We start from the raw sequence: 25,382 nt of genomic DNA on the forward strand, positions 1-25,382 counted from the left end.
ATGGATAGGAAAGAGAGGGTAGGGGTGGACTGAGGTGTGGAAGCAAGACCCAGAAGAGAGAAACACAGTCATGCCACAGGAAGGAAGAAGAGAGGGAAGCTAACATATAAACAACCAACAAAACCAATGCAGCATTATTATGGAAATGCATCCAGGAGCCAATGGAGACATAAACTAATCACTAAAAGATCAACCCATTAATAATGATGGTACTATTATCTGTTATCAGTCTTCCAATTCCTCTTCTGGGTCAAACACATACCTGTCACTTCTCACTCAAATTACCAACATACTCATTGTACATCTGAGGAAACGGAAGATGCACAGAGACTGAAGGAAAAATTGAAATTCTAGTTCAGCTATAAACTGACTCTGACACCCCAAGCTACTTCTATGCTGTGACACTGCCTGCTTAACAAACGATGATGACAACACTAATAAGATAATCGAAGTGTCATTCTGCCACGGCTGAGCCAAGTCAGAACTGCCACTCATATCCCCTGTGTCTCAATCCAGTCAGTACTCAGCTCTGGGTCTGGCATTTCACATACAAAATAATCTCACTTACATTCACCTTATAAGAGTGGTAGCAGGATCTGCTAAGTGCCAGACACTTGTGATTAGAATATGCCTTTGTCACTTCTACTTTTCAGAGCATCTGTGCAAGGGAAGCTGCACCCACCTCAATCTGCTAGTCAAAGAAATGGGCTCACAAAACAAGGCGATGGCACTAAGAGGCAGAGCAGGGACAGATCCCACATCTGCATAGTTTTAAACGTCTATATGTAAATGCATCTCTCTTATCTCTCTTCCCCCATCCCTTCTTTCTTTCCTTCTTCCTTTTTCCCCCCTTCTCTCTCCAGAAAGGGAGAATACATGTGACAAAAATGTTCCAAATTAGTAGATCCTCATATAAGTAGGGTATATAGGGATTATCTAAATTGTCTTGCAAATTCTCTTTAAGTCTGAAACTAGAAAAATAACCCTAGGAGGACATAAAAAACCATGAGGGCTCAGTTCATCCTTAGAAGATACCTTTAATCATTATAAACACATGAGAAACACTGTGGAGTGGGAGTGGGGGGGAGGTGTCAAAAACTAATTAAGTGGGTTTTTTAAATTTTTTATTCTGATTTGTTATATATGACAGCAAAATGCATTACAATTCATATCACACATATAGAGCATAATTTCACTTCTCTGGTTGTATACAAAGTATATTCACACCATTCATGTCTTCATACATGTATTTTGGATAGTAATGATCATCACATTCCACCATCATTTCTAACCTCATGCCCCCTCCCTTCCCCTCCTACCCCTCTGCCCTATCTAGAGTTTGTCTATTCCTTTCATGCTCCCTCTCCATACTCCACTATGAATCAGCCTCCTTATATCAAAGAAAACACTCAGCATTTGGTTTTGGGGGATTGAAGAATAAAATACTAAGTTAACCAACTCCATCCATTTACCTGCAAATGCCATGATTTTATTCTCTTTTATTGCTGAGTAATATTTCATTGTGTATATATGCCACATTTTTTAATCCATTCATCTACTGAAGGGCCTCTAACCTGGTTCCACAATTTAGCTATTGTGAATCATGCTGCTATAAACATTGATGTGGCTGTGTCCCTTTAGTACGCTGTTTTTAGTCCTTTGGGTATAGACTGAGGAGAGGGATAGCTGGGTCAAATTGTGGTTCCATTCCCAGTTTTTCAAGGAATCTCCATACTGCTTTCCATTTTGGCTGCACCATTTTGCAGTCCCACCAGCAATGTATGAGTATGCCTTTCCCCCACATCCTCATCAACACTTATTGTTGTCTGTTTTCTTAATAGCTGCCATTCTGACTAAGTGAAATGAAATCTTAGAGTAGTTTTGATTTGCATTTTTCTAATTGCTAGAGATGATGAACATTTTTTCATATATTTGTTGATTGATTATATATCATCTGAGAAGTGTCTGTTCAGGTCCTTGGACCATTAACTGATTAGGTTATTTGTTTTTTGGTGTTTAGCTTTTTAAGTTCTTTATATACCCTAGAGATTAGTGCTCTATCTGATGTGTGAGTGGTAAAAATTTGCTCCCAAGATGTAGGCTCTCTATTCACCTCACTGATTGTTTCTTTTGCTGAGAAGAACTACAATTAAACATGTGTGGTGCAGACCTGTAGATCACCAGGTCCTAAACATTAAAAATGCAATGTAACTTCTAGAATAAGCAGTTAACTCATTTTTCACTTAGAAAAACAACAGCTTTCAGCAGATAAATTGTTAGCACTTAATATGTCAAACTGGTACAGCTTCCAAACTCAGAATTAAAAGGACACTGTAATTTCATTTAATACTAAAATGAAATATTATCTAACATTTGATATTTGTAAGATTTTTAGGTCATTTCTATTTTTTTAACTTGGAGTTTTAGTGCAATTCTGCATTTAAATCAACGATCCTTTGTTTGAAATTACATCAAAGAAGTGAACTAAATTTGTTTTAAAAGTGAGGCGCATTACTCCTTAAGGGGAACTACTGATTTGATCTTGCAGGCTAAACTTTATGACATTGCCAGTATTTGCTTATTTTCAACCCACAAAAATGGCTTATTCGTAAATTTTCATCTTATACATCAGTTGGCTAATTCTCCTGTTTGGTCAATAATAAACTATTTTACAAAAAAAAAAGTAGAGTTCAGTTACCATTGACTTTCAAAGGCAACACTAGATGGCAGTAAATACACAAAAGCCGAGACATGGCAGTTCTCAGCAAGTAGTAATGACCATTTTATCCTTTACTCAACTTCGTGCTGCTTTAAATCAAGCTCTAAAAAACATCCTAATTAAAAACCTCACTTAAAAATTTAAAGGTAGCTGGCTTCGAAAATGTGAGACAAAAAAAGCTATTGAAACTATCAATTCATCCAATTTTAAATTAAAAAGTTTAAGTTACGTTAAACATCAACTTTAAAAAATTATTGCATTTTCTAAGACTTCTTTGTTAACAAATTCTAACCATATAATTATATCTAGATGCTAACTAATTTGGAGAAAATGTTTAACTTAAATTGATTTTTCCATCAAGATGTTAAAAATGTATATAAGACTTTACTTCAAATATATATTTAGAGTTTACTTATTATGGCTTTTTGGGAATTAGTGAAATCTCAACTCATTTAGAAGTTATGAATAAATTATGAAAATACAGCATGCCATTAACATGCTACAAGAAAAACATTCTTTTAAAACCAAATAAATACTAACACTATCTAGACTCCAGAAAAAAAAAAGAAATAAATAATAATTTTATTTTAAAATAATAAATTTAAGATTTTTACTTAGTTACCTGAAAAGATATTTCCAGGTTTAAGAGGAAAATCTTATAAATATAAAGAAACATGTTAATTTGATCCACTGATAGTTTTGATAAACTTTTTGTAACAACCTTTTTTGATTCCAACTTTACTGGGGTATAATTGACAAATAAAAATTGTATATATTTAAGGGTACAATATATTGTGAAATGACTAACACAATTAAGCTAATTAACATGTCTATCACCTCACGCAGTTACCTTATAACAATGTGAATCGTAATTTCAGCATGATTTTATAAGCTTAAATGGTAAAAAACCAAAAACTTACTTTTCCTTATTTGTAAATGTTCCTCTTTTTGGATCATTACAAGACCAGATGGTGTTCAGTTGAGGTCTCAGTAACACTAGAATAAAATTAGCTAACTTACTAATTTTTTGATTACTTCTAACACCTTCTCTAAGATTAGTTTTGTACTTACACACAAAATGCTCAATTTATAAGCCAAAGTGAGGGCACACTCAAATGTAGGAAATCAGTAAAGTAACAGGAGACAGCCAGCAAATCTCCCAAAGTAAGAGAGAACTGGGCCCTGGGTACCTGATTAGGTATCATTAAATGCAAAAGAAAGCAGCAGTCTGACCAATGGTACTATACAAGAAGGAAGACAGCTAGTCGGAAATCAGGAGAAAGAGAAGACAAAATCAAGAGGTGGGCGACACTAAACTCATCCTGTGCTGCTCAGAAGTTGACAAATGGACACCAAGACCTGGCTCAGAACAGAGACCTGCTCTGTTTGGGGCAGGGGTAGTTTTCAGGTTTCCGTGTCCCTCAAGATTATTACATTTTCCCTGTTCTGACTCATCACTCACCAGGAAATCATTTAATAACCAATTCCACTTGTACTATAACACTAACTATTATGGTCACTGTAAAAGTATCTCCTACCTGAAATCAGCTACTTAACATCTTGGTAGGACCCTTATACATCTTAATAGTTTGCAGTTTATGTTAATCCCAAAAGCCTAACCAATCTTGGATGGCAAATAATTCTGTTTTGGCAAAGGCAAGTTTCTAGATATTCAAAGTTATGGGCCATAACCTAAATCAAGAAGCCCAGCCAGCTGGTTTCTCCCTCTCCAAAGAACCTCCGTCTTTTTTTTTTTTTAACTTTTTTAAATTTTATTTATTTTTTTATTGGTTGTTCACAAATTACAAAGCTCATGACATATCATCTTTCATAAATTTGATTCAAGTGGGTTATGAACTCCCATTTTTACCCCAAATACAAGTTGCAGAATCACCTCGGTAGAACCTCCATCTTATTCTACTCATTTCTGCAGGTAATAAATCAGTCTTGCAAATAGCTCTCCAAAATCTTATTCAACTCACAACATTCAAAATCGACTTCCTTTTATCTGCCGGGGCCAATCTCTTTCCCCTCCTACACACTACTGTCTAAAATCACCCTCAAAATGAATATTCTACATATAGCATCTATTATGAATATAGATTCCTATGAAATATGATAAAAGAGCAAAAAGGGCAAAGCAGAATATATTTCTCTAGCTAATTCCAGAAATGTACACATTCATAATTTCATTTCTTCTATTCAACCCTGAGTCCGAAGGCCTTGGGGATATGAAACACCACTCTCTGCTCCTGCTAAATACTGCTTTAATAAATTTCTATAACTGTTCTACTTTTAAAATTTTGAAAAATGAAAAGTATGGTATTCTTTTAACAATGATAAACACTAGCAATGAAAAATCTTTGGGAAAATTCTTCTATTTACTTTTGATTAGTGTTTAATTTTCAAGGTGTTGTAAGAATCCATATTCTAAAACATAATAACAAAGGAAAAACTGAAAAGTACAGAGACAGCCTACCTGTACTTTGCATGTTAAATTATTTATTATTCCACAAATTATATTGTGGAGTTTGATAGTATTTCACAACAAATTTTATATTTGTGGCAAATGAGACATAAATCATTATTAACAAGCATTACTTAGGATTTGCTTAAGAAAACAGAAGTGACATTTCCCCAGAATAGACAAAAAAATACCTGTTAAATTTGTAGAATGTTATTCCAAAGAGGATTTATCCACTCAGCACAATAGCTAAAAAAGTCACTTCCTATTTGCATCCTGATGGTCTGGGCAGTAACCATAAATAAACAGCCTGAATCCTCATGTCCTCTATTTGAACTGTGCTACTTTCTTACCAGTAAATGCATGATACTGAATTGTCATGGTCAGCAGGGACAGCACTGCTTTAGAATAGATAACAGAGACATCTGATATGGATGCTACTTCAAATAATAAATTTTCACTTACCTCCACTGCTACTACAATCAAAATGAGGTCTGTTTTTGACTCTGGAAAGACTGCATTCACTTGAGGTGACATTCCAATCAGAGCACAGTTAGTGACCACAGATATGACACTCATTGTTTCAAAAGCCAGCTAAAATAAAGAAGAATGTGAAGTTTCAATGACCATTTTCATAGTTCCTTATCCTTTTCTTTTTCATATTATCTAAAAATCAAGAAAAAGTCTTTCCCCACATTCTACACATTTCAAGTACATTTTAAACTTTCTTCTGTCGTGTTTTGATTTTTCTTTTGTTGAAAAAAACTATACTGTTAGAAGGTATTGTAGACAATTTGGCTTGACTATCCTGAAGAAATATGTTCTACTGTCTCAACTGGAGGTGACCAGGCACCTGAATTTGGAATACATTCAATACACTGTTAAAGCTATTCTACTCTACTCATATTTAAGAGGAATCTAAAGGGCCACCAGAGAAAATATCTCACAAATACACATAATACTTGAAACAATTTATTTTGTGAAGCTCTCTTTCCACTTTGACAGATCACATAACACATCCAGTTTAGCTGTAACGAACACCAATTCTAAAGAGTGATTTTTCCTAGTAGCACTTACCAAACCACCATAGAACCTTAGAAATGCAGAGATGCCAGGCTCTATTGAGACCTACTCTCATCCTTGATCCTGTGAAGGAGATCTTGGTGCACACTTCCAGGTATGGATAGAAAACAGTACTGGCCGTGGCTCTTTTTCTTTTTTTAACATAAAGCTTGGGCTATCACTACTTGATAACCACTAATTCCAAGAAATACAAAGTCTTTATTCCTATTATAACTTTACTTCTGTTGTATCTTCTAATGGTTATTTGTATATGAAACAGTTACTTACTTCTGTTAAGTTTGTGAGTTATTATATCTTCATATTACTTGTAGCAATTTTGATTCTCTGAGTTTTCCCAAGCATATAATCCAATGATCACATCATCTCCAAACAGAGTTTTAGCTCTATTCCTACTTTTTATACTTATAATTCCTTTTCTTGTCTAATTAGGTTGGGCAGTAATTCTAGTGCCATACTCAACACTAAAAGTGATCACAGACACCCTCATCTATTTAAAGCCATTGGTCTTGTTTTACTGTGTACTTAATATCTTTAAGTAAAGGTGATTTGTATTATTCTTATTCCTGTTTCTAGTTTTCCTTGCACTCATCTTTGTGCACCTGTCGGTTCAAATAATTGTATAATATGTTTGATTTCATTTATCTGCCAGAACAGTCAAGACACCAAACAGTTCAAGGAGTCCTGTTGTTGCCCTTGTATAATTTATCTAGCCCTTCACAGTCACTAAGCTGCTTTTCTCTTCTAAAATTTTGTCATTTAAAAAAATGCTACATAAATGAAGTGATATGTTATGAAACCTCTTTTTTCATTCATTATAACTGCCTGGATATTCATCTAAATTGTTCCACATAGCAAGAGTTTGTTCCTTTTTATTGCACAGTGGCATTCTATGGTATGAAGAACATTTGGTCTGATTCACTTTTGTGCTATTACAAATAAAGCTGCTATAAACGTTTCTGTACAGATTTTTATAGGAACATAATGTAACTTTTCTCTGAGATAAATGTCCAAAGGTAGAAGCATGAGTTTATAAGGCAGTTGCACGTTCAGTCTGATAAGAAAGAGCCAAGCTGTTTCCAGAGTTGTGTGTCATTTTATATTAATTATTCTGCATCCTTACCAGTTTCGGTACTGTCACTTCATTTATTCTAGCTACTCTGATAGGTGGGCAGTAGTATCTAATTGTGGTTTTGGTATGCATTTCCCTGGATAATGTGCAACATCTTTATATGTACTTATTTGCTATTAGCATGTCCTCTTTGGAAAAATGCCTGTGCATATGTTTGGTCCTTTCCAAACCAGACTGTTTATTTTCACTATTGAGTTTGGAGAGCTCTTTATATATTCTAGATACTAGTCCTTTGTCAGATATGTGGTTTATGAATACTTTCTCTCAGTCTGTTCATATTCTTTCACATGGGCTTTCACTGAAGAAATTTTAAAAACTGTCATTAAATTCAATGTATATATTTTTCCTTCTTATGAATTATACTTTTGGTTTTACATCTAAAACCTTTTTTCCTTCCTCTAGAACCAAAAGATTGTCTGCATTTTTTTCCTAAAGGTTTTATAGGTTTACATTTTTTACTTAATCACACGATCCATTTTGTGATTTTTTTTTAATAAAGTGTGTCCAATTAATCTGGCACCAAGTTTAAAATGCTGTCCTTGCCCTACTGAATGAATTACTTTGGCAGCCTTGTCAAAAACCACTTGGGCATACTGGTATGGGACTATTTCTGAGTTCTCAACTCCATTCTTCTGTGTCTTTCCTTCTACTAATACTACATCATCTTGATTACTTATTACTTGATTATGTAATAAGATTTAATATCGGGTAGCCAGGTAGCATGTCTTGTCCTAACACTTGATTTCTCTCTCTAAAGATTGGTTTAGATATCCAAGTGCCTGTGCTACCCATATAAATTTTAGAATAAACTGTCTATGTCTGTAAAAATCCTTACTAAGATTTTGACAGTTACTGCATTAAATCTATAGATCAACTTGGGAAAAAATGACATCATTATTCTGTTCAGTCTTCTAATCCACAAGCATGTTAAGTTTCTCCATTTACTCAGATCTTTGATTTCTTTCCTCAGAATTTCATAATTATCAGCATTCAGATCCCAAACACGTTAAGTGTATATCTTCAAGTTCTTTGAAGCAATTACAAATGTTGCTGTTTTAAAATTTCTTCACATTTCATTGTTAGTATATAGAACTGTGACTGATTTCTGTGTAACAATCCTGAAACCCTATCAAACACCCTTATTAGCTCTAAGAGAGTTCTGCAGATTCTTTGGAACTTTCTATGTAAACAATCATATCATATGCAACTTGGGGCTGCCTGATTTCTTCCTTTTCAATTAGTATGTCTTTTATTCTTTTTCTTAATTATTTACACTAAACTTCCAGTACTTAGGCTTAATAAAAGTAGTAAGAGTACACATGCTTGCATTCTTCTCAATCTTAGAAAGAAAGCATTCATTGTTTCACCACTGAGTATGATATGAACTTTAGGATTTTAATAGATGTTCTTTATCAAGTTGAAGTATTCTTATTTTTCTGAGTTTGAATGAGGTTTAGCTTTTGTCAAATACTTCATCTGCATTAATTAGTATAATCATGTGATTTTCTTCTTTAGGTTATTATGGTGGATTATATCAATATATTTTCAAATGCAAAAGCAGGCTTCATCCCTGGACTAAATCCCCCTTATAATGGTATATAATTCTAGTAACATTGCCAAATTATACTTGCTAGTAGGTTTTAAGATGTTTTGTGTATATATTCATGAGAGATTTTTTAAAACTCTTTATGTCTGGTTTTGCTATTGAATTGATAGTATAATTCATAAAATGAATTGGGAAATCTTTTTTCCTCCTTTATTTTCTGTAAATTAGTGTTAATTCTTTCTTTTTTAACATTTATTTTTTAGGTATAGATAGACACAACAAAATGCTTTATTTTTATGTGGTGCTGAGGATTGAACCTGGGTCCCGCCTGTGCTAAACTGCTGAGCCACAATCCCAGCCCCATCTTTCTTTAATTTTTTTTTTTTTTTTTTTTTTTTTAGTTATAGTTGGGCACAATACCTTTATTTTATTTATTTTTATGTTGTGCTGAGGATCAAACCCACCATCTCGCATGTGCTAGGCGAGTGCTCTACTGCTGAGCCATAACCTCAGGCCCCAGTGTTAATTCTTCTTTAAATGGTAGAATTCACCAGTGAAATTATCTGAGCCAGAACACTGATTGGCAGGGGAGGGGAGGGTCTGTAATTACAAATTCAATTTCCTTCATGGTAATAGGTCTGCTTAAATGGTCTATTTCATTTTAGGTGAGTTGTGAAACTTTGTACTTTTTGAAAGAATTGGTTCATTTCACCCAAGTTGTCAAGTTTGTGCTTGTAGAGCTGCCCACAGAATTCCCTTGTTACCCTTTTGATGACTATAAGATCTATAGTGACATCCTCTTTCATTTTTATATTGTTATTTGTCTTTTCTCTCTTTTTTTGTCTTGCTAGATGTCTATCAATTGGAATTTACCTTTTCAAAAAGCCAGATTTTGTTTCACTGATCTTTTCTATTATTTTTGCTTCCATCTTCACTGGTTTGTACCTTCTCTTTATTATTTCTTTATTCTGCTTGCTTTGAGTTTATTTTCCTTTTCTAGTTTCTTGAACAGGAAGTGAGATTTTTTTACCTGAATTTTTTCCAGCACATGCATTTAATGCTATAAATTTCTTTGTCAGGGCTGCTTTACCTATGCCTCACAAATTTTGATATACAGTACTTGCATTTTTATTTAGCTTCATGATTCTTTTGATTTTCTCTGACACATGGCTATTCTGAAATGTGTTATTTGGTTTTCAGGTATTTGGAGATTTTGCTGTTATCTTTCTGTTACTGATTTTTAGTTTGGTTCCACTGTGACCATACTTTGTATGATTTCAATTCTGTTCTATGTACCAAGATATGGTCTATCTTATTGAACATTCTGAATGCATTAGAAAAAAATGTGTATTCTATTGTTGTTGTTTGGAATGTTCTATAATGTCAATTAGATACTGTTATTTGATGGAATCAATAAATTCTTCTGTATTCTTGCTGATTTTGTATTTAGTTGTTGTATCAATTGTTGAGGAAGGAGTGTTGAAATCCTGAACGATAACTGTGAATTTATCTACTGTTACTTCTTTTACCATTTCCTTAGTTTGGAGAACTTTCTTTAGTCATTCTTTTAGAAAAGGTCTGCTGACAGGAAATTCTTAGTTCTTCATCCGCAGTGTCTTGATTTTTCCTTCACTTCTGAAGGATATCTTCTCTTGATGTAGGATTCTATATTAATTAAATTTTTCTTTAAGGACTTGAAACTATCATGCTACTTTCTTCTGGCCTCTGTGGTTTCCAGTGAGAAACTGGCTCTTCTAACTGTTTCTCTCTTATAGGTAAAATGACATTTTTCTTTTAGTGTTCCCAAATCTTTGTCTTAAGTTTTCATATGTTTAGTACAATGTGTCTTGACACAGATTTCTTTGGACTTATCTAGTTTGGGGTTTACACAGCTTATTGAATCTATTTTTTTTTTAGGTCTTTCACCAAATTTTAAAAGTTTGTGGCCATTATTTCTTCAAATATTTTTGGCCCCTCCTTCATCATTTCCTATAACTTCAATGAATGTTACAGTCATACAGGTCACTGAGGCTATGTTGATTCTTATGGTCTATTTTCTCGTTGTTTAGATTGTGTAATTTCTTTGTTCCATCTCCAAGGTCCTAATTCTTTCCTCTATCCCACCTTCCATTCTGCTGTTGTACCCATCCACTTAGTTTTCTGTCTCAGCTATTATATTTTCAATTATAAAATGTCAATTTGATTCTCTTTTATAGCTTCTCTTTTTTTGCTGGGACAGTCAAATTCTTTTTCATTTGTTTCAGGTGTGTTCATAATTACTTGTTGAAGCATTTTTATCATGACTTCTTTAAAATCTTTGTCCAGTATTTCTAACATCTGTGTCATCTCAATGGCAGCATGTGCTGATTGTCTTTTTTCATTCAGTTTGGTATCTTTCCAGTTCTTGGTATGATGAGTGATTTTTTTTAAAAAAAAATAGAAACCTGGGCATTTTGGGTACTATGAGGCTCTGGGTCTTTAAACCTTCTGTTGTAGTTGGTTCTGGACAGCACTTCAGCAAAGGAAGAGGGGTAATATCTTGTTACTACCAGGTGAAGGTAGCAGTCCAGGTTCCCTAATGGATACCATTAATAGCTGAGGCAGGAAATCGTTATGATTACTAGAGAGAAGTGGGTGCTCTGGTTTCTCACTAGACCTCCACTAACATCTCCTTGCTGAGAGAGGTACAAATGCCTGATCTGTATTCCCATGTCACCTCCACTGCACACTCCATTATGCTTACTCTGAGTTCACCTAGCAGGAGCTTCATTACTGCCTTCACAGGTAGGAGCAGAAATCTAGGCTCTCATGTGGTCTCCACTGAGACTGCATCAGGGAGGGCCTCTTTCTACCCCAGGAGAAAAAGTCTCTGCCAGATTCTTTCCCTGAGAATTGTCAGTTTTAAATCTGTAAGGGTCCTCAGAGATTATATCTTTCATCTTATCTGCCCCACATGCCAAATTTAAAATTTAAAAAAGTGAAGCCAGAGAAAGGAAGTTAAAGTTAATGGCTTTGTAAGGTCATATAGCTATTATGCTGCTGAGTAAGGACTAACCTCTAGTTTTGCTAATCTCTCTTTTAGGGATTGCTTTTTTGATTGGTGTTTTTTGTTTGTTTGTTTGTTTGTTTGTTTGTTTTGTCATAATGTCTCATATTTTTAAAAATATTTTTTCTCAAATAATTACCTGCCATACACCAATACTGGCTGAAGGTTCTGAGAATGGACGTTTGAGAACTCTGCACATTTTTAAGGCATCTGAATTGACTTCAGTGAAATTATTTAGCACAGCAAAGGCAGCTGCTAATGGGTAAACACAGGAGAAAAGGCTCACATAACCAAACTGCAGGAATAACTCCAGGTAATCATCGAAGGTTCCCTGCAAATGTAAATGACAAGAAAGAGGTATTGTTTTAATGTTATATAAGAGGAATACTACCCAAAGTGATTTTATATTAAATCACTGAAATAAAGAATAAAAAAGATTTAGTTGCTCATTTTCTTGTGCCAAATTACTGAATCATTATATTTTTTGTATGGCAAACAATGGCAAAGCTAAACATGCTTGCTCAACCAACTAAAAAGAAATAATCCAGTGTTTTTGTTAGAGATGGCACCTTCGTATCATGGACACCCCAGAATGTCAGTCCCCGATCTTCATTAAATAAATCAATGGTGATCATGCCAGTGAACTTGGTAATGATCACCAAAACTTTACCTTTTCATTAAAAGGGCGGAAAAATCAGAAAAGTTTCCCAGAATCAATGTTTTTATTACTCTAGAATCTAACCTTTGGCTGGCAGCAACTCAGATGGCAGATAATGAAGAAAAACAGCTGAGTTTTATGGAATTGTATCATATTTTCGTTTTATCTCCCAATCCTTGGCTCTGCAGCAGCCTTGAAACATAACAGCATGCATTCCCAGTATCAGAGGCAACAGAGTGGGAATGGAGATCTTTGAAAGCCTCCTTCCCAAAGAGAAGTCATTATTCCATGTGGTTAGTGCTGCTCTAGAACACTCCCACTCAAACTTGTTTTCAAAGTCTCTCCCAGTGCCAAAGGCTTCTCCCTAGGGGTGGTTGTCAAATGTTCCAACATTATGTCTCCCTGGGTGGAGGGTGGAACTCTGACAAACAATAGACTAGCCAGAGAATTAAAGGTAAAGCTGAGGAATGAAAAGTCAATAGGTGATTTAAAAAGCTCTAACACTTTCCTGGGACTCTAGAAGAACAGGCACTTACATACGACCATATACATGCTCACAACCATATACATGCTCAGACCTGAGAAAACTCTATGATCTCACTTCTAATTGACCGTAATGCTATGCACAAGCAGGAGTTGTAAACTTCCTGGTGCTTATAGCATGCCCAACACAAAAGCAGAGACCTAACACATAGCTAAGAACACTGAACTCAACAACTGCAAAGTTCACATTCTTCTCAAATGCAAGTGGAACATGCTCCAAAATAGATGTTATGTTAAGCCATGAAACAATTCTCATAAATTTAAAAGTCTTAAAATCATACAAAGTATCCTCTCTGGAAACTGGAAATCAGTAACAAGGAAATTTCAGAAATTCACAAATATATGAAAATTGAACAACATTAAAAAAAAGTGTCAAAGAAGAAAAAAATCACATGAGAAATTAGAAAATATTTTAAGATGAATGAAAATAAGGGTACAATATACCTAAACTTACAGGATGTCACAGAAGCAGTGGTCAATGGTAAATTTAAGACTGTGAATGCATCTGTTAAAAAATAAGACATCTCAAAACAATATAAACTTCTGTCAAAACAGACTTGAAAAACACAATTAAACTAAATCCAAAGCAAGCAGAAGGAAATAAATAACTGGATGAAAATAAACAAAATAGAATAGGAAACCAGTAGAGAAGATCAATGAAACAAAAAAAATTGGTTCTTAGAAAAACATTTTTTAAAAAGATGAATGGATGGATAGATGGATGGAAGGAAAGGAGGAAGAAGTAAGAAAGAAAAAGCATTATTTAATGTTCTAGGAAAAAAAGAGAAGATTCAAATTATTAAAAGCAGGAATATAAGAGCGACTGTTACACTGATTATAAGGATTATAAGGGAATATTATGAATAATTGGATGCCAAAAGAAAATAGAGTATAGATAAAATGGGCAAACTCCCAGAGTGACACATCTACTAAAAGTGACTCAAGAAGAAACGAACATCTGTTCTGTTTCTGGCAAGTAAAGAGATAGAGTTCATAATCAAAAACTTTCACAAAGAAAAGCCAAGAGCCAGACAGCTTCACTGGTGAACTCTATAAAATTTAAAGAAGAATTCATAACAGGGTTCAAACTCTTTCAAAAAGAAGAGGAAGGAACAATTCCCAAATTATTCTATGAGGCCTATATTATCCTAGTACCAAAATCATACAAACACATTGCAAGAAAACTATAAACCAATATCTCCTATGAACAGAAATGTAAAAGGCCTCAACAAAATACAATCAAGCTGGATCCAGCAGCATATCAAAAGTAATTTAAACCATGACTAAGTGAAATTAATCCTAGGATTATGAGATTAGTTCAACATATATGTATCAATTAATGTGACCAACCACGTTAATATAATAAAGTTTAAAAACAGAAAAACAAAATCCAAAACCCTTTCATGATAAAAACACTCAACAAATTTGGAATAGAAGGAAATCCCCTCAAGCTGATAAGCCATATCTACAAAACAACCACAGTTAACACATTAAAGGTTAGAGACTGAAAGCTTCCCAACCAAGGTCAGGAATGGGACAAAGACACCTGTTCTTTTCTATTCAACACGGACCTAGAGGTTCTAACCAGTAAAATTAGGCAAGAAAAAGAAATGAGCTATCCAGAAGAGTTAAAAAATTAAAGCTATCTGTATTTGCAGAAAATATAATCTTATACATTCCTGAAGAATCCACAAAAAATCCTGAGACCTAACAAATGATTTCAGTAGAGTTGCAGGATTCATGATAAACACACAAAAATCAATGGAATTTCTATATACTAGCAATACAAATTGAAAATAAAATTAAGAAAACAATTCCGGTCGTAATAACATTGAAAAGAATAATTTATCTATAAAAATGTAGCCAAATTAGAGTAAGATTTGTGCATTGAAAACCACAAAACACTGTTAAAAGAAACTGAAATATACCTAAAATTGTACAGACATTCTGTATTTACTAAGGTGGAAGACCTAATGTCATTAAGATGACAATAGTCCTCAAACTGATCTGTAGATTCAGTGCAATCCCAATCAAAATTTCAATTGCATTTTTTTATAGAAATGGATAAGTTGATTCTAAAACTTGGATGGAATTTCAAGGAACCCAGAACAGCCAAAACAATCTTGAAAAAGACAAAGTTCAAAAAAAAAAAAAAAATCACAATTCCTAATTTTAAAAACCTACCACTGAGCTACAGTATCAAGACAGGGTGATACTAGCATAAGGAAAAACAGACAGGTCTAAGGAATATAGCATTAAGAATCCAGGAATAAACCCCTACATCAAAGGTCATATAATTTTCAATAAGAGTGCCAAGACCATTCAATGGAGAAGAAATGATCTTTTCAATAAATGGAGGTAGGACAACTAGATATCAAAGAACAAATTTGAAACTGACCTCTCCCTCACATCAAACATAAAAATTAACTCAAAATGGATCAAAGGCCTAAATATTAAAGCAAAAGCATAGAACTTTCACAAGAAAATCTAGGGGTAGATTTGACTGACCATGGGATTAGAAATAATGGTTTCTTAGATGTAACCCCAAACTCACGTGCATCAAAAAAAAGAGATAAATCAGACTCCAAAATTAAAAACATTTGTAGATCAAAGGACAATATTAAGAAAAGGAGGGCTAGTAGTATAGCTCTGTGGTGAAACACTTGCCCAGCATGTGTGAGGCCCTGGGTTTGATCCCCAACACTGTAAAAGACAGACAAAAGAAAGAAAAAAAGAAAGTAAAAAGACAAACCAAAGAACGGAAGGAAATATTTGCAAGTTATATATCCAATAAGAGACTTGGATTCAGGCGGGGGCTGGGGCTGGGGCTCAGCAGTAGCACACTTGGCTGGCATGTATGAGACACTGGGTTCGATTTTCAGCACTGCATATAAATAAAATAAAATTAAGGTCTATCAACAGCTAAAAAATATTTTTAAAAGAGACTTGGATTCAAAATATATAAATAATTTTCACAACAGAATAAAAACACAATCCAATCAAAAAATTTGCAAATAATGAGAATATATACTCCTCCAAAGAAGATATACAAATGACCAAGAAGCACATAAAGAAATGATCAACATCCTCAGTCCTTAAGGAAATATATGTCAAACACACAATGAGCTATCATTTCAAACCCACGAGGATGGCTACCAAAAAAAAAAAAAAAAGAAGAAGAAGAAGAAAGAAAATACCCAGCAGAAAATTGCAAGTTGGGATGAGTACATGTCAAAATCAGGACTCTAATACAGGGATGACAGGAATATAAAACTATACCACTGCTTTTAAAACAATCTTGTGATTCCTACAAAAGTTACACAGGGAGTTAACTCATATGACCCAGAATGTGGTAATGTATGTCTATACATCTATTCATACAAAACCTTATAACATTAGTCATAATAACCAAAATGTAGAAACAACCCAAATGTCCACTACAAATGAACAAAATGCAGTATATCCATAAAATAGTAATATTATTCAGTCATAAAAAGGAATGAAGTGCCAGTACATGCTACAATATGGACAATCCTAACAAGCATTATGCTTAGTAAAAAGAAGTCAGACACAAAAAGTCACATATTACATGATTTCATTTATATGAAATGCAAAGAATAGGTAAATCTGTAGTTACTGTATTAGCTTTTCATCACTATGATGAAATACCTGACAAAAAAAACTTGGAGGACAACAGGGGTTTTTTTGACTCAAAGCTTCAGGAGTTTCAGTCCATGATCAAATGGTTCCATTGCTTTAGGCCTGAGGCAGGAAGAAATATCATGGTAGAGGGCATGTGGAAGAAAACTGCTCACCTCAAGGTGGCCAGAAAGCACAGAGAAAGAGAACGCCAGGGGCCAGGAACAAGATGTACCCTTCAAAGGTACCCACCCCTTTCCAGTGACCCATTTCTTCCAATTAGGCCCATCTCCCAAGGTTTCCACCACCTCCCAACAGCACCATCAGCTGGGGACCAAGCCCTTCAATACATGAGACACTGGGGGACGTTCCAGACCAAACTATAACAGACATAGAATATAGATTAGTGGCTGCCAAAGGCTGAGGAAAGGAGGACTGCTGATGGACATGGAATGATGAAATGTCTGGAGTGACAAGGGGTGACAGGAGCACAGACTTGTAAATTTACTACAAACTATTAAACTGTGGTGAATTTTATGGTAGGTAAATTACATCTCAATTTAAAGTAAAGAGAAAAATACCACTGATGGTAACAAGAAACCCAGCCCAGAGTCACTAAGAGAAGTAGCAGAAACATTAATGAGGTCAAAGAAGAGATATATTACTGGCTTCATTAGTGACAGAAAATGGGGATACCATAAGGAAATCCCCCTTTCTACAGAGGGGAAGTGAAAAAAAGTCACTGTGATCTTTAATAACTGCAGAAAGGAGCCTTCAGTGTGGTGGGACTCCTCTTAATCTCAGTCACCACATCTGGACAGTGCCACTCAAGTGCCTCAACAGAGGCTGAGGGCTCACAATACCTCACATGTCCTGACCTGGGAGATCAGGACGAGGTACTGTGTACTAGCTAGGTACTGTGATCTCAGGGCACAGTGATCAAGGTATAGAGCCAGCCTGCATGACACCAGAAGCCACGCTCACATCTTATTGCCAGTGTTTATCCAACTTCTGGCATCCTCATGTCTCAGGATCATGTAGCACACACACAATAATAATTCCAGTTTAAGAGAAATATTTATATACTGTTTCCAAACAATATTGAAAAAAATAAGCAATATTGAGCACTATATTTAAAGTTAATAAATATAATAATTATTGCTATATCTCCCACATGGTCTTTCATCAAGATAAACATGTTAGAATCAGTAGCTGACACTTTAGTATAAGTCAGATTCTACTTCCAGCCAGTTTCTTTTCTTACTTTATACTTCACTTATATAGAAAATCCTAAACACAGTTGTGGGGAGTAGGAATGGAGGAAGTGCTTCTTTCAAATGCTCCAGATATTTGCAAGAAATAGCCCAGGGATTCCAGGTCTCAGTGGCTATTTTCAAGATTCAGCAGAGAGAAACACCAAACACTTGTACCTTGGAGCTGGCAAGCCAAATGTTCAGCATGGGCTCAGTGGGGAGCAGTCTCTAAACTGCTCACTGGTTGCATTTGGCTCCAGAAAATATTTCCTTATGTTGTGTTGCAAGCATCAAGATGTGGTTTTTAAATATGCCCAGGAAAATAATATCAATTTACTTCCTTGAAGAGTGAAGAAATCACAAGTTGGGAAAGAGTAAAAATTTTAGCAATCAAGCCATTTTTACCATAGTTCAGTCTTAAGAAATCCTAACATCCTATGCTCAGCATTCAAAATTATACTGTTCCAGCTTGTAAAGGTCAAGCCTTTGTAGGTATGTGCAGTCAGTATCTCTCAGATGCTCCTGGGCAGGCTCTGGGAGTCACACACAGGCCTCTGGCATTGTTAATGTACAGAGCCCTTCCCAGCAGCACAGCAGTGTACTCTCTATTCTGTGTTTCAATCCCACCAGGGGATTCTGAGTGAATCAGTATTTTTAAACTTCTGAGTGCATTTAAAACAATAAATTTAGCAAACCAGGATAACCCAACATCAAGAAGGAAAAAAAAATACATGTTTAACAAAGTAAATACAGACATAATATAAGAATACATTAACTAAGGCACTTCTCTACTTTATTCCCTGGAAAGTTAGGAATGACCAACTAAGACAATTCTAAGAACTTAAGTACAAACTTTAAGAACAAAATAGTTTTTAAAAATACTATGACAGTGAAAGCCATAGCTAATTTTACATATCTACTTTATTAAGTGTATGAAGATATAGTTCCAGGTTTGGAGTGACCCACCCCACTTGTTCCTTACATCGTTTGTCTCAGAGTTCCCTGCACAGAGCTTACTCATATAATGTAGATTTGAATGGCAGGAAAAAGGCATAGAATGAAGGCCACAGGGCAGAGACCACAGAATCTGGGCTGTTCTTTTCCCAACACTGTTCCTTATTAAGTATTATACTGAATACCTGCTAAATGCTCTATGTTTGAAACAGGGTTTCCGTAATGAACTCAAGTGACTGAGAAAGGAAAATTGTGAGCCGATGGTTTAAAAACCCCAAATAAGATATTAGCATACTTGACCATAGCAATGCACATAAAAACACTGAACAAATAGTTAATCATTCAAATTTGAACATGGTGTTCCACTAGGAAATGTACTCATATTAATAAAAACACTAATAAATTAAGGAAATAATATAACAATCACAACAGAAGCAACAACAAAAAAAACCCTTGATAAAGCTTAACATTGTTCATGATTTTAAAAATCTTTAGAAAATAAGCAACAGAAAACATTTTTAAACTGATAAAAGTTATACCCCAGCAACATGGAACAAATATAACACCCAATGGAGAGAAGACAAAAAATCAGGAACAAGAAAAATATTGCTGTTATAACCACTTCTATCCAAATTATAGTGAACATGAGAATAAGCCTAAAAGATATAATAAAAAGAATAAAAACTGAAGAAAGAAAGAAAATAAACATTTGGGGAAAAAATACCGGAAAGAATAGCAGCATTCAGCAAACATGCTCGGTAAGACTCAAAACTCAACAGCATTTCCATATGCTAGCAATGATTAGAAAATACATTTTTAAAGACATGTATAGGGCACAATGGAGTATTACGCAGCACTAAAAAATGACAAAATCATGGAATTTGCAGGGAAATGGATGGCATTAGAGCAGATTATGCTAAGCGAAGCTAGCCAATCCTTAAAAAACAAATGCCAAATATCTTCTTTGATATAAAGAGAGCAACTAAGAACAGAACAGGGAGGAAGAGCATGAGGAAAAGATTAACATTAAACAGAGACGAGTGGGGGGAGAGAAAGGGAGAAGGGAAATCGTATGGAAATGGTAGGAGACCCTCAATGTTACACAAAATTACATATAAGAGGTTGTGAGAGGAAAGGGGGGGTAAACAAGGGAGAGAACTGAACAACAGCAGATGAGATAGAGAGGGAAGATGGGAGGGGAGGGGAGGGGGGATAGTAGGGGATAGGAAAGGTAGCAAAATACAACAGTCACTAATATGCCATTATGTAAAAATGTGAATGTGTAACCGATGTGATTCTGCAATTTGTATTTGGGGTAAAAATGGGAGTTCATAACCCACTTGAGTCAAATGTATGAAAGATGATACGTCATGAGCTTTGTAATGTTTTGAACAACTAAAAAAAAAAAAAGACATGTATAGGGAACAGAGAAGTCTCAAAGTATCTACCCAAGGATAACTCATTATAAAATTAAAAAGAATCCTTACAATCTGCCAGCAAGTCAACCAAGTGATCAAGCCAGTGGCCCCACCAAAGGGACAAGGGTAGAGTCTCCTGACTGGTAAAAGAGCAGGGCACCTCCAACATCATTCACAGTGGCCTCATGAGGAAATGGACAACAGATTCAAAAAAGTCAGTGTCTTCAAGCATGAGAGAGGGAGACTATTCTGGATCTGCAGTTTTCAAACTTTGTAGCTTAGACTCTTAAACGTTACTGAGGATGTTAAGGACATGCTCATATGAGTTTTATCTAGTGATATTTATCATATTGAAATTAAAACTCAAATTTAAATTTTTTTCATTAATTCATTAAAATAATAACATTAACAAAAATAAAATATATTTAGAAAAATATACTTGTTTTTAACATAACTTTATTTTTAATTAATTTTTTAATTTGTTTTAATTAGTTATACATGTCAGTAGAATACATTTATACACTTTGACACATAAATGGGATATCATTTCTTATTTTTCTGAGTATACATGTTGTAGAATCACATTGGTCATACAGTCACAAAAATATATAAAGTAATAATGTCTATTTCATTCTACTATCTTTCCTATCCCCACATCCCCTCCCCTCCCTTCACTTCCCTCTACCTAATCTAAGGTAATACTATTCTTCTCTAGTTGTGAATAAGCATCCGCATATTACAGAAAACATCAGGCCTTTGGTTTTTTGGGATTGGTTTATTTCGCTTAGCATAATATTCTCGAGCTCCATCCATTTACTGGCAAATGCTACAATTTCTCTCTTCTTTAAAGCTTCATAATATTTCTTTGAGTATATATACCACATTTCTTTTTCGTTTTTTCTTTTTTCTTTTCTTTTTTTTTTTTTTTTTAGAAAAATACACTTGTTTAAGTGTAAAAAGGGACATCACTTACATTTTTGGCAAACCTCACTAATGTCTAGCTTAAGAGACAGCAGCTCACTTACTGTGGGGCGATTACTGTTCTGGGTGGAGCAGGCATTATGAAAATTCAACCTTCCTTGGCTAGGTAGTTGGGTAAAAACTAGCAGTTTCAAGAAAAGGACAGCAGTGGACAGTGAAGACCCAAGAAGCTGCACAGCCCTAGTCTGGAGCTGGTGGAGCAGGGGTCAGGGGCGCCAGTGGGTCATCCTAGGTGTGGATATGACAGAGGAATTCCTTTTTCTTATTTGTTCTATCCTGCATTTGCCAAGTTTTCTATAGTAAGTGAGCAAGTATTACTTTTACAATAATGTTCTCAAAAATTTCAACCAAACTGCTTTTTCCCAAAGCTTGGCAACATTATCTTAGACTCATGCAGGCAGTCAGGATGAAATCACAGAACATGTAATCCTAAATTTTCTGACTTCAGTGAGGAGCAAAATACACCACAGGGAAGGATCAATGTACCAGAAACAATCATCTAGAACAAATGTGCCCCAAAGCATTTCTCCTCTCCAAATACATTAAAGATAACAAATACCTAATGCTGCTCCAGTGGAGAGAGTACACTGGGAACTTATGGGAGACCAGGAGGACCCTACAGGCAAGCTGAGAAGGAACCCTGTAAGCCTGGAGTTCACTTACAGTCCCAGGACCTGCCAGAAAGATTAATACACCAGTTCTTCTCATGTCACATCACATATCCTTTGAGCTATACAACAGAAAGACTATAAACTGGGAAAACCAAGTCTTGACCCCTGTTCCTGATTTAGTCACCAAATGACTAACAACATAGAGCTTCTACTTTTCTTCAAAATCTCAGTGTAATTCTAGAGCTGAAGTGCTATCACACATAAGCAGTAAATTCAGGTAATACAAGCCTCCTTCACCTTCCTTCATAAAGGCATTGTCAGTTGGACTGAAATGCCACAAGAGGTAAGATCTATGATCTTGGCAGTGTCACCTTACTGCATGCAGTTCTCAGAGGAGTAAGAACTGTACACACAGGTCTGTGTTATTTGGATTATTGCATACCATTTACTGAGCCAGGGAAAAGAGGATAAAGTTCTCTGGAGACATTGTGAGCTTGGTTTGGGCACTTTAGGGGGTGATGTCATTTACCCAATTTCAGAGAAAAAGAATAACCGAAAGCAGATTCTAACGGATTATAGGAAGAAAATTAGGACACTGACAATAATATGGAGACTTTATCTCAAGAAATTGTGAGGGACAAGAAAGAGACAGGACAAACCACACAGGAGGTGAGGGGTTTGCTTAGTTTAAAATAGGAAAGCTGTTGAGAATTGGGGCAGGCACCAAGAGGAAGGAAGAAGGAGAGCCAGGAGCAGCTGGTGAAGGCTGGGAAAATGTGGCCTCCCGGGCAGGGAGGGTGAATGATGAGCATGATGGAGAGACTGCTGGGTTAGTTTCTGGAATAGCATGAAGGAAGAAAAACAAATCTGGCTCCCCACAAAAAACTACTCCTTGCACAAGCAAGAAGAGGATCCTGATATAATGTGACTTAACTGAGACTGGGTTTTAACCCACAGCAGATGGGCATTCAGAAAGGGCAGCTCCACTGTATCCATGAGCTCCCCATCTCTAACTCCTCCTCTATGTGCATGTTCTCTGCCGTTCACATATAAGCACAAGTGGCACTGTCATTCTAATTGTGCTGTGTATTTATACTTTATATCTTCTCCCCTAAACACAGAAATGATAGAAAATGCAACTGTGCATATAGATATTTTAATCAAAAGACATATCCCCAGTCAGAAACAAGAAAAACAGGTGCATACGTAAGAAATGGAATAAAAGCAAGATGGGAAGGCAGAACATGGCCAGGCTCCAACTCCACAGGCAGGCCGAGGTGGCTCAGATCTGCTTCCTGTCAGGCAGGAGAACTGAGAACAGAGAGCACCCTTCCTTGGAGTTTAACTGGAACCAGGCGGAAAGTCAACCCCCACCCATCTTGAAAGGGAGGCTGAAAAAAGTTACAACTGCAGCCAGGAACTACAGTTTGTGTGGACAGCTACCTACTGGCTCCATGACCAGAAATAGAGAATCCCCAGCAAACCAGGGGTGGGAGCCCCAGAGAACAGCTGCAATAAATAAGGCACGGAGAAGTGAGCAGAGAGAAGAGGGAGAACTCTTACTGAAGATGAACATAAAAACCAAAATTCTTTAGCATATTAGAAAAACTATGAAATCCAGCTAAGGAACTCAGTAATCAAAAGATGAACTTATCCTCCACAAAAAATGTAACTACAGATGTCTAACAAAATTGACCCTCACTGAGTGAACTACTGAGGGATCTATTTCACCAAGAAATAGATCTTTTACCATGCCCAAAAGGAAGGCACAGAATGCATGAAAAAGAGCCCTGAAAGAAATGTAATCAAAAAATCCCACCCCACCAAATACAGACAGTGAACACGGGTAGAGCACAATAAAAGTTTATGCATACATGGCTAGATTTTTATGAGCTAGACTTTTCAAATATTATAAGCAACTAAATCTCTACTAATTTTCTTATAGTTCCTAAAAATAAATTGTCTGAAAGGAACTGATTTATATCTACAACACCACTAATTTAAACTAAAAATTAATCTTCGCATTGGCATTCCATTTTCAGCAGTGGTCCTCAATCTTTTGCTTGAGTGATAATTTTCTATGAGTTTGAAATGCCAAGAGTGAGCAATGCTGTTGCTTCTCTGGGCAGTCACTTCTCCCTTGCTCTATTCATGTTTGGAGCAAGTATTCTCGCCTCCTGGCTCTGCAAAACTGTCAATTAATTTCCTAAACTTGCCCTTTGGTGTTATTGGGCATAACTTTTGATCCAAGATGGCAGCATTTTAATGCACTGTCGGGGGATGGGGGGTGGGGATCAAATCCTGGGCTTTCTGCATGCTACACAAGTGCACTACCACTGAGCTATACCCCTGACCCCATCTTTTCAACTTTAAAGTGGTTCAGAGAGGAAACTGGCTGGAAGCACTTATAAAATAGTCTCACCTGAGACAATGAGTGTACGACAGGCATGACTATTATCCACTTCCAGTAATGTTTAATTCAGCAATAATCCAACTTACCATATAGGTTCCCATTTCCTTTTCCAGGATGACTTGTTCATATAATGCAACATCAATGTCTGCCTTTAAAGACTGCACCTTCCTCTTCACCTGCACACCATGCTTCCTTTGGAGCCAATAAGGAAGAAGAGATTCCACTATTTGGTTAAGGAGCTGGGAAGTAATCAGAAGTGTGGCCAAGCTCTAAAGAGAAGAACACAAGTCATGGCAAGGTAGCTTAATAAAACTATAATATGCATATAATTATGTAATAAGTAAAATGAGGCCTTAAAATTATGCTATTATGTTATGAAAACTAATATTAGAAAAGCTATGTGTTAGAGAAGTGTTTCTGATTTACAGTTGTCACAGAAAAGACTTAGATTAAAATACAAATAAGATGATAAGAAATAAGCTAATTGAGTCAATAGGAAAATGTAGTAACATGAAACTGTGTTCTTTGTCATCTCATCCTAACCACAACATAAAAATCTAAATGATGTTGACAACTTTGAAAAAAAAAACTTAAAAAAAATTGAATTATAAAATTAGCAAATCCTCACCTTGCAGTAGAAAATAGAAGAAACAAAAAGCTACTCATAATTCCATAACCATGACAGAACTGCTACCACAACCTGAGGTAGTTTTCCCAATCGTGTACAATTAAACTACAATCATCCTATACATACATACTTTTTTATATTCCTTTTCTGAATATATTGAAAGCATTTTCCCATATCACTAAATTTTTTTTTAGTTAGCTCATACACTGCTGCTGAATTAAATTTAATTCCAATTGTTCTTATTATAAAAGCTCTCATAGGATATCCCACATCTGTGAGTCTTGATCACATCTCTGA

At 35.5% G+C, this 25,382-nt stretch overlaps 1 protein-coding gene and 1 non-coding gene across 2 annotated transcripts in view; both read right to left on the reverse strand.

The window, feature by feature from the left end:
• Positions 1-25,382, reverse strand: part of Ano10 (anoctamin 10) — a 185,226-nt gene that overhangs the window by 127,218 nt on the left and 32,626 nt on the right. The window contains exons 9-11 of the mRNA XM_076844307.2: positions 24,544-24,726; positions 12,127-12,318; positions 5,649-5,777 (exon numbers count right to left, since the gene is read on the reverse strand). Of these exons, the coding sequence (XP_076700422.1) occupies positions 5,649-5,777; positions 12,127-12,318; positions 24,544-24,726 (504 nt within the window). The remainder of the gene's footprint in view (positions 1-5,648; positions 5,778-12,126; positions 12,319-24,543; positions 24,727-25,382) is intronic.
• Positions 22,265-22,342, reverse strand: LOC143384141 (small nucleolar RNA SNORD45). Its single transcript, XR_013089263.1, has one exon. It is a non-coding gene; the product is annotated as a small nucleolar RNA SNORD45 (small nucleolar RNA).

Source organism: Callospermophilus lateralis, chromosome 1 (genome assembly GCF_048772815.1).
Source record: "Callospermophilus lateralis isolate mCalLat2 chromosome 1, mCalLat2.hap1, whole genome shotgun sequence".
In the NCBI taxonomy this organism is placed as follows: domain Eukaryota; kingdom Metazoa; phylum Chordata; class Mammalia; order Rodentia; family Sciuridae; genus Callospermophilus; species Callospermophilus lateralis.